At 33.6% G+C, this 11,043-nt stretch overlaps 2 protein-coding genes across 2 annotated transcripts in view; both read left to right on the forward strand.

The window, feature by feature from the left end:
- On the forward strand, window positions 330-5,949 carry LOC105178161 (pentatricopeptide repeat-containing protein At5g18475). The gene is made up of 2 exons (XM_011101549.2): window positions 330-556; window positions 2,671-5,949. The coding sequence occupies exon 2, from the start codon at window positions 2,722-2,724 to the stop codon at window positions 4,267-4,269; it is 1,548 nt and encodes a 515-aa protein (XP_011099851.1). The 5' UTR covers window positions 330-556; window positions 2,671-2,721; the 3' UTR covers window positions 4,270-5,949.
- LOC105178162 overlaps window positions 10,100-11,043 on the forward strand; it is a 2,495-nt gene continuing 1,551 nt past the window's right edge. Inside the window, exon 1 of the mRNA XM_011101550.2 lies at window positions 10,100-11,031. Within this exon, the coding sequence (XP_011099852.1) occupies window positions 10,400-11,031 (632 nt within the window). The 5' untranslated portion in view covers window positions 10,100-10,399. The remainder of the gene's footprint in view (window positions 11,032-11,043) is intronic.

Raw genomic sequence — 11,043 nt, forward strand, 5'->3', positions numbered from 1 at the left:
AAAAAAAAAAAAAAAAAAAAAGCAAGAAACCCAAAATGGTATGGTACGTAATCTCAAGAATTTACTCTAAAGAGACGTTTTCGCTATAAGAATGAAGCCTTAAAAACTTATAAATTGCGCAACCTTCTCATCCTAATCATGTGGAATGTTTACTTATACTATTTATTATTGTTATTATTTAATATATTTAAATTTAAAAATTAATTAAATATATCAACAATAAAATACAAATTAACACATACATATAAATAGAACTAAAAATAATAAATTATTATTAAACTTATATTGGACTCAAACTCAACCATATTAACCAATCAACCCACTTAAACTTTTGAAATATTTTTTTTGTAAATTTATTTTATTCAGAATTAAAAAAAAAAAAAAATTGTTTTCCTTCTCATCTCCCCCTTTTCCTCTGTTCTTCCCTTTACTGTTCGTCTGTTTCCAGCTTCCACCACTGCTGCTTCTCTTCTCACGTCCGTATACACTTCTTGGCACCGCATTCAAACCCACTCAAGCCCTCCTCCTTCTCTGCCCCTGCCGCACTGTTGTTCAGGTAAAATTTATTGATTTGTGAATTCAGTTGATAACATGCTGCCGAGTTTGTGTTGCAGAATTATGTATTCTCGTAATTTTCCGAGCGATACTTGCCGATCATTTTGCCGCTGTGTTTTCTACATAATTCGTTTTTGTTTTATCCTAATTGCTCTCAGTTACCATGTTTAATTGAATAATTTTCCAGGTGATAGTTGCCATTCATTTTTGGCGCTGTGTACTTTTACCTGCTTCTCCTATTTATATTTTTCTTTTATCCTAATTGCTCTAAATTATTATGTTGAACAACGGTTGAGGTTGAGGATAGTGTAAAACGAAAAGGTAAATCTGCAAAAGTAGAACTGGCAATTTATTTAATTCAGGTGGAGAACAGAATCTTTTAGTTTGAATTAATTCAAGGTTTCTCATTTCACTTGAATTAAACATCTAAGACATTCTTGACTCTCAGTTTTCATGATTTTGCAAGATCTACCAATTGTACACTATCTTCACGTGGATAATTTGTTTTCTCCATTGAGATTCTGCGAGATACTACTTCAAATTGCTAACTATCTATGAGTCATTAGCACAGAATGAATTAAAAAACTTTCTTTTCTCATTCCTTCGGTTCTTAACAAAATCAGGTTATTAGCTGGGAGAGTTGTTGACTGATGTGTAGACTGTTATGTTGAGTGGAATCTTGAAAAAAACTAGAACGAACATGGTTTTGGGATTTGTTAACTAGTCTTAGAAAATGACCCTGGCTGTGGAATGTTTATTTTGATTTCGTGTAAATTGAATTTCCTTTGAGATGATAGTAACTATTATTTGATGTCCTCACTTGTGACTGCCCATGGAATTGTACATCTCTTCTACCTTTTATGTACTAACTTGAGCTAATGTCTTTTGGAGCTTGGAGATCTCCATAAGTTGGAGACTCAGTCTCAATTTGTGACCCCCAATCAGGATATAATAAGGTCCGTCATCTGGGAATCTGTCTCTTCCACATCCTTTTAGAACGGTGGTAAAATTAGTCTCTTATGCAGGTTATGATTGTAAAAGATACCTTGTATTTCCTTCTTTATTCTTCTTTTGGCCCAGAAGGAAGATTTACTAGCCTCTATGTCTGGAAAAGTTCAGCTTTGTTGATTCAGTTTTTAAAGAGAAGGTTGAGCCCTTTATATGTGCAATATTTTGATTGATCAGAGAGTTGCAAAATATTGTGAGAACTAACAGAAAACTTTGACATTTCAGTCTTTGAAAAACTCTGAGTCAAGAAACCATCTTCAAAGTTTAGAACAAAAACAACAGTTATGAGTCTTATGACTGTGTGGGATCTAGGGCATTGCTGTTTGGTTCTGGCAACTGAGGGTTTCTAATATGCTGCAATCTGTTACTTACTGAAAGAGATTCATGCTTTCCCTTTTACAAAAGGAAAAAAGAAAAGCAGAAAAGAAAATACCACAATCATACAGTAGCACACTTTCTTTGCTTAAATTGCCAAAAAGTTTAGCGATAGTCAGCTTATGTAAACGCCAATTTAAGAGTAACGGTCCAGCATACAAATGCAATCTGCAGGAGATTGTAGAAATAGTCATAATGGTTTCATCGCTCTTCAAGGCAACTATGTTTTTTTACGCACAGCACCTTTTATTTAAGTGGACTCCCATACTATCTTATTCTTATCTTTTTTAAATACACATGAAAATGAAGTGCTGAAATGGGAGAGTAAAACTTTGTTATTCTGTTGAGTTGTAATTTCTTGGGCTGTTTTCACTTTCTACAAATCACAATAATTATATTTCTCCTGATTTATTTTGTTGTGCAGTGTATCTTCATGACTGTGCTTTTACTCTTACTACTAATTTCCTTTACTTGAAAATTAGTCATCTTTTGAGATTTCTGGCTTAAATAAAACTAAAATAATTAATAAGCAGAAAGAATACTGCTCATACTCATTGGCTAGAATGCCTTAAGACATGATGATTGGTTCATCTCCATTTTTGTGGTGTTTCTAACTTGTGGTGCTTTGTCCCTTTTTTCAAATTTTACATCTACTTTAATTAGTGGATTTATTTCCTAGTGAGTGCCTTTGCCTTAGCTTCTTTATCCTTATATTTCTCTGTTTTCAAACAGCTTGCTCGCAAGTAGTTGGCATCTTTTTCAGTGGATATATCAGTACTTCATATGAACACGATGAAACTAGCTTCCAGTAAGAGTCGAGAGTTGTTATCTATAAATTCATTGCCATCCTCAATTCAGTTCATCTCTCCGCTCCAACATCTCAAGGCCACTCTATCTGGAGCAGATAATCCTACTGAAACTACAGCTACTCTCAGAGAATTCCCCAGGAAAAGCAAATATATTTCTCACGAGTCTGCCATCAACTTGATGAGACGTGAGAAAAATCCAGAACATGCTTTAGAAATTTTTTATAAAGTGTCAAACCAAAAGGGTTTTCATCATAATAACTCCACTTATGCTATAATTCTTCATAAGCTTGCTCAATGCAAGAAATATCAGTCTCTTGATGCTGTTCTTCATCAGATGACCTACGAGACCTGCAAATTCCATGAAGGTATATTCCTTAATCTCATGAAGCATTTCTCAAAATCATCTATGCATGAGAAGGTGCTTGAAATGTTTTCCTCTATTCTACCAATTGTACGTTCAAAGCCCTCCCTGAAAGCCATTAGTACATGTCTTAATCTTCTGGTTGATGCAAATCAAATTGATTTAGCAAGGATTTTCCTCGTGAGTATCCGTAAGGACTTTCATTTGGAGCCCAATACATGCATTTTTAACATTTTGGTCAAATATCATTGTAAGAAAGGAGATCTGGAATCTGCTTTTGAAGTAGTGAAAGAGATGGAGAAGTCTAACATGTCTTGCCCGAACTTGATCACCTACTCAACGCTGATAGATGGTCTTTGTGGAAGTGGCAGATTAGAAGAAGCCATTGATCTGTTTGAGGAAATGGTCTCGAAGCATCAGATACTGCCTGATGCCTTGACTTACAATGTCTTAATCAATGGATTTTGTCGTGGAGGGAAACCTGATAGAGCCAGGAAAATAATGGATTTTATGAAGAAAAATGGATGCAATCCCAATGTGTTCAATTACTCGTCCTTAATGAATGGGTTCTGTAAGGATGGAAGACTTGAGGAAGCCAAGGAAATTTTTGACGAGATGAAAGGTGCTGGTCTGAGGCCTGATACTGTTATTTATACTACTTTAATTAACAGCTTGTGTAGAGGTGGCAGAACTGATGAAGCTATTGAACTGCTTAAAGAGATGAAAGAAAAGGAATGCAGGGCAGATGAGGTTACATTTAATGTAATTCTTGGTGGATTGTGCAGAGAATACAGATATTATGAGGCTCTTAACATGCTTGAGAAACTACCCAATGATGGGGTTTATCTTAACAAGGCTAGTTATAGGATTGTGTTAAACTTTTTGTGCAGAGAAGGTGAACTGGGGAAGGCAGTGGAGTTGTTGATTCTGATGATGCATCGGGGGTTTTTGCCCCATTTTGGCACATCAAATGAGTTATTAGTTAGTCTTTGTAAAGCTGGAAAGGTAAATGATGCTGCTACACTGTTGTTTGGGTTGGTAGAGATGGGGTTTAAACCAGAGCCTCTGACTTGGAGTATGCTAATTGATTCAATTTGTAGAGAGAGAAAGCTATTGCCTGCATTTCAACTCCTTGATAAGCTACTTATGGAAAACTTGTGACTGCAAATGATTTGTCTTGGAAATTACATCAACGAGCTATTTGAGATAAGAATTGCTGACTGTTGGCACTTGAATAGGGGCCAAAAGAACATGAGGTCTTTCAAACTTATAATGTATACATGGTCAATCTGAAGAAGGATTTTACATTCATAAGGTCCAAATGATCTTGCAAGGAAAGGCTGCACAACTATGTTTTTCTCATATGTGGATGTTGAATTTAAATCAGCATATTGTGGTTGGTCATGGAAAATATTTTGATGGCTTTGATGTTTCATGTATGGAAAAGCATATTATATCTGCTTTCATCATGAACTGATGTTGCAGAAACGTGCTCTTGTCAAAAGAAATCTAATAGGGTTTCTGGTGGTCTCGGAGAAGAAGAAAATAGATAGTTGAGGTTATTGCCAGAAATTTCTGCTGCCTGGATATAGATGGTACCTGATATCTTTGAAGTCGTCAAATTAATTAAATGTGCTTTATTGAAGACTTAAAGTCCATAGGCCTCTTCTTGGTTTCTAAGACGTTATCTCTCACTCTTCCTGTCAACACAGTTGACCACCATCAGGGAGCTTCTGCTTGGTGCTTATGGTTAGATTCACTCTTCTTCCCCTGCCAAAATGCCCTTGGTCTTCCTCCAGGTTCAGCTTTCCAACTGAACTTTTCTGTGAGTTCGAAAATGTTTGATGTTGGCTAATGTCCAGGTTTTTTAATGACAAGATTAAATCCTTAATTTGCTGAGAGTTATAGTTTGCAACAACATAGAGCTCCGGTCTCAGCAAAAATCTAGAGTTAGATGAGATGGAATTTTGGTATGAATTGTTCTTATTTCCTTTCACCTTGTTACAATATAGATCAATTTGGAGAATGATGGTAAGTATGCATTTGCTCCTGACCCACTTAATGCTTTTGTGAAATAGTTTGCTTCAAGTTCTTTTCATGAATGAAGTGACAAATTTCCTATGTGCTTCTTTTGAAAGTTATGTTGATTGCAAGAGTGGATCAATTAATTTAGGTTTCAGTTCAAATCTTCTGTTATAAGAAGAGTTAGATATCATATGTAGGTGTAACTTTTTAAAGAATTTTGATGCTCCTCAGGTGAGGCAGTAATCACATTCATCAAATGTGACAACTTTTACGCCATTAGCTTTCTCATCTATTACCCGCATATAAGGACCATAGGAAGCAAACATATATAAGGTAAATATGTTAATGAATTGACATAACAATGTTTCTTGTCCATCATTTTCTGTTGTGTAATGATTTCAGCATTAAACAGCTAAGTATGTTGAAGATGCCTATACGCCTATCAGAACATCTAACTTTCATTTGAACTTGTCAAAACTCAGAGCAGTGTGAGTTGCAACTGGTAGTTGTCGTATTTATATCTGTGCAATGTCGTTACTTCTTCCTTGCATAAGGATAGGCTATATGGGAGTATGTCGAATGAAGCGCTACAGCAGGCAAATGCAACATCATCTGGGGCATTCTAGGCTTCTGCGGCTCTGCCTGTGTGTATAATTATAACCTGGGAATATGGCAATTACACAGTAAAAGAGATGTAGCGTTCTTTTGTTTGCATTTTATGCCGCTATGTTCTTCTCAAGATTGAGAATCACAAGCTTTTCGCTTGATGTATGTCGAAATACCCCATCAAGATTGGGTAAATTATAAGCACGTTAAGATTTAACATAATTACAAATACTCTTCATTGTTTCGAAATTTCCATTACCTCCATTGAGTTTGATGTTCATTCAACAACTAACATATTCAATCATTTTCATTCATTTTTCATAGTAAACTGTTCAAAATGTCTTTGTGGACTATAGATTATTATTTTTCTTAATTTTTAAAAAATGTCTAATTCTTTTTGCATGCTATGACACAGGCTAAGAAGGAAATATCACCCCATCAATTTTTTTTAAAAAAACATTAGCAAGGAGAAAGGGCATTTAATGATTATATTAATTTGTCAAACAATTAATGGAATTGGTAATTTATTAAAAAACGAAGAGTATTTAAAATTATGTCAAACTTACGGGAGTCCATTCGAATTTAGCCTATACAATTCCACCACATATGGATGTTTTCTTGACGCATATACTGTTCAACTGACGTTCTTCGCTACTTCATACCTTTGTTATTTCACATTGTATTTTAGCATTGTCTGTAGTAATTAAAGAGGTCAAAATTTAATTGAAAATTAAAGAATTCTTATGAAAGTTTAATCAGTATTATTTTCAAAGATGTCCTTAAATTAAATTTTAGCATTTCATTTCTTTCTTCAGTATAATACTTTGTTATTTATCTATACTATATATAATTGAAGAGGGGTGAATTGGTGTCTCAATTATTTTAGTATTTAATTTAATTTATTAACTTTTCATCCAGCTATCTAACTTCCCGCTCCCCCATTATCTTTCAATAGTTATTCTTTTTTTAATTACTATTATTCATTTTCTAGTCACTATTTTTTATAAATTTAATATTAATTTATTATTTTATAATATTTTATTAAATAATAAATATTTTATTTAAATTATAACTATAGAAGTTGCACATACATAAGAGTGTGCTACAAATTACTAGTGTTAACTAATTGGTGAGAATCTTGAATTTTGAATTTTTTTTTACAGTCTATTTTTTTCGTACCAAATAAGAGTAAGTATTTGAAATTTACTTTTCTTCTAATCAAGTCAAACAACTTAAAGTAAAACTATTTTTCTTTTCCTCTCCTTGCCTTTTCATTTCCCCTTTCCTCTTATTTGAACCAAACAAACCCTGAAGTACCTAAAAATCTAGACAAAGTATAGTGAACCGAATATTCTAGCGATAAGGAGTGGAACTGGAAAAAGACCAAAATAATATCCCACAAAATATCATTACATCATTATTGTTACATTTTTGTCTACATAAGAAAATCCATAAAATTTTCAAGAAAAACTACCAGACCTTATATAAAATAAAATGTCATTACAATCTTCCACAAATTATATCTCAAATGAATTATAATTAATATTTATTTTACACTTGACACCCCATCTTTTATTTTTTTATGGTCGTCAAAATTTGTGATTTGCTGTCCAAACTCGTCATGCCAAGAAAATTTTGGACTTGGGCCTAGACCTATCAGGTAGGACCAAATCGACATAGTTACCCAATTAGTACATTTAAAATATTTAAAAATATATATTTTTATAAGTAATACTACCATAACTTTATAAATATGAGAGAATAATATTTTGAAAGTTTAATATTCTTTTAAATTCATATGTACATGTTTTAGATATTAAAATATAAAAAAATTTAGAATATATTTTACTTATATAAATATTAAACCATTTAAGACTTCAAAATCCAACCCAATCAAGACAAGTTCGGATCCGCCTCCAACCCAGACGCATTATCATTCCTAAAACCTAGTTATCAGGGAAAAAGTTTCCAATCTCAACCGTGCACCCAATTGGGAAATTACTGCAATGAGCACTAAAAACTCGACTATAAGTCCAATTTCATGCACGTATGTTCGTACAGTCATAATATTTCCTTTTGATGCCTTAAAAGTGAATAAATATGCACAATGCCATAAAAATCAAATGTTGGGGTATCAAATATAAGAGGAAAAAAAAAATTGAGGGACAAAATGCAACGACCCCCAAATATTTTGGAGTGTCTGTATTTCACCCTAAAAGAAATATGTAAATAAACCAAAGGTCAAAACATAATTTCTAACACCCCCACCCCAAAAAAAAAGGGGGTACAGAATGACATAATTTTGTTATGTAATTGCAGAAGCAAATGATATGATAATAAAAGTCAAGCATATGAATGTGTAAATATGATTTGGTGTTGGTAGACGTGGCCAATATTGTTTAACAACCCCCCACCCACCATCATACATATATATATATATATATTCTCTTCCATACATATATATATATATATATATTCTCTTCCATACATATATATATATATATGATATTGAATAAATGTAAGGTGAAGAGTGAAATGTGTTGGCATGATGGATCCCATTTAGCTGCTAAAATGAAACATAGACTTGACCCGTTACTTGTGGTGGGGTGGGCCCCACCCTTGTTAACATGACACCTATTTCACTTTCACTACTTAATTCTTATTTTTGCAAATGATTTTAGAGATATGTTCTGACTTCTGATGGTGATAAAATTAAATGTTCAATAGAACATAGTTTAGATTTAGCGATCGAGTAATTTGAAATCCTTTAGATTTAAAGTTATCCAAACAAATTTAAAAGATTTATTATTTGTAACGATTTTGAAATTTATGACTTTAAATGCATCAATTTAAATATAGCCTTAAGATTTTTGTAATAAAACAGAATCAGTTTATGAATCACAGCCTTCTGATCTCGCAGTTAAGGTCTTACGAGGCTTTTGCCTCAGTGACAAGATTGAGGTATCAAAACTCTTTACTTTGCAAGATTTTGGATTCGAGGTTTTATGTATGTCAGTGTTTGTCTACTTACGTAATAGTTTGTAGTTTTGTTGTCTTTGTTTGTTTTGTTTAGGGATAACTACACTTTATTTTCTTAAGATTTGGTCTAATTATACATAATTTTTTTATAGTTTGTAAAATTACATTTGATACCCATAAAATTTGCTTTCATATGACAAATAGGTCTCTCCGTTAGTCAAAATTTATCGAATTTATTGATATTAACAAAAAAAAATTGATATTCATCACCAATTGACTTATTACGGGCTTAATGCAGGTCAAATAATATTTTTTCAACTAAACTACCCTTAGAACTTTGAAAATATACCATATTACATGCATTAACGTGTAAATATGCAAAGAATAATTTGGTCATATATATTTTTTTGTGACATGTAATGGATCAATAAGTCAATCACATGTAAATATAGATTTTTATCAAGTTTATTTTTGTTAATATCAATAAATTAAGTGAATTTTAACTAACAGATAAACTTTTTTGTTAGATAGAAGTAAATTTCAAAAGTACTAAACATAATTTTTCAAATAATAAAGAGTCAGTGCAATTATTAATGCAGTTGTAAGATTTCAATATCATACGAGTAGAGGCATGTTTTTAGAGTAAAATATTTTCTATCGTGCATTCATATCACACACTCATATTATATTCGTGGGTGCGTAATTTATGCAATCTCATTTTTAATTTAATTATATTTTTAAAATTAACAAAAAATATGTATAAATATCATTTAATTAATATGATACTAATATATATGTATATATAAAATAAAAGGTCAATTATACATAAATCCCTTTTAGAAATATAAGATTATATTTTCTTTTATAGAAGTTTTTAAGTTATACTTAGACCCTTTTGAAAATTCTTTATTTATATATGAACTCTATCCGTTAGAATTTGGATGGAAGATGCTGATGTAAGCAAAAAATATATATACATGAATTTTTAATTTTATCCTTCATTTAACAATATCATGTATATTTTGTACTTATAAAGATAATATGTATATATATGAAGTGAGGTTAACATCATAAAATTCTTTCTCTTACAAGTACAAAACTATAATGTGAGAATGTTAAATCAGAGGTAAAATTAAAAATTTGTGTAAAAGTTCTTTCCAAAGTCGGTATTTTTTGTCCAAATTCTAACAAAATAAAATCAAGTGTGAATAGTAAATTCTCGAAGGGGGTGTTATTTGTAATTTTAAATTTTTTTAAAAAATATATAATTATAAATTTTTAGAGGGGTCTAAATGTAATTATCCCTAAATATGAAAGTAGCTGGCATAAATGCTTAAGACAGTTACAAATAAATTGGTTTATTGTAACGTGATGAGTTAGAATTGAGGTGAGGAGAGAGGTTTAGAAGAAAGAAAACCGCGTTTGACCTTGTAAACCCCGTCCACTCTCCCAAGTCTTTCACACACACACACACCTTTTCTTCAGCGTTTCTTCTCTGTTAAAATAAGGAAAAGAAAAATAAACTGTCGGGATTTTCAATCTTCTTCCACATATAATCCAAAATCCTAATCTTGATTCCTTACCAATTTCCACCAACTTTCTTGACTAACCCATTTTTGATATTTGAATCTTTCTTCAATTTTTTCGTTTTGCTTTTTCTGGGCTTTTGATCTGGTGTTTGATGGGGGATTTGGTGAAGCAGATCTTAGCGACGCCGATCCAGCTGACGGACCAAGTGATAAAGGCCGCCGACGACGCCGCAACGTTCAAGCAAGAATGCGCGGAGCTCAAGTCCAAGACCGAGAAGCTAGCTGGGCTGCTTCGCCAGGCGGCGCGTGCGAGCAATGACCTATACGAGCGCCCCACGCGCCGCATCATTGACGACACCGAGCAAGTCCTGGAGAAGGCGCTGGCCCTGGTGCTCAAGTGCCGGGGCCACGGCCTCATGAAGCGGGTTTTCACCATCATCCCGACCGCCGCTTTCCGCAAGATGTCGTCGCAGCTGGAGAACTCAATTGGCGACGTTTCTTGGCTCCTCCGTGTCTCCGCCTCGGCTGACGATCGAGACGATGAGTACCTCGGCCTCCCTCCCATCGCGGCCAATGAGCCCATCCTCTGCCTCATATGGGAGCAGATCGCCATTCTGTACACGGGTTCGGTGGACGACCGATCCGATGCGGCGGCGTCGCTCGTGTCTTTGGCTCGGGATAACGATCGGTATGGAAAATTGATCATTGAGGAAGGTGGGGTTGGACCACTGTTGAAATTGGTGAAGGAAGGAAAATTGGAGGGGCAGGAGAACGCCGCCAGGGCGAGTGCTAGGGA

This window comes from Sesamum indicum, linkage group LG15 (assembly GCF_000512975.1).
Source record: "Sesamum indicum cultivar Zhongzhi No. 13 linkage group LG15, S_indicum_v1.0, whole genome shotgun sequence".
In the NCBI taxonomy this organism is placed as follows: domain Eukaryota; kingdom Viridiplantae; phylum Streptophyta; class Magnoliopsida; order Lamiales; family Pedaliaceae; genus Sesamum; species Sesamum indicum.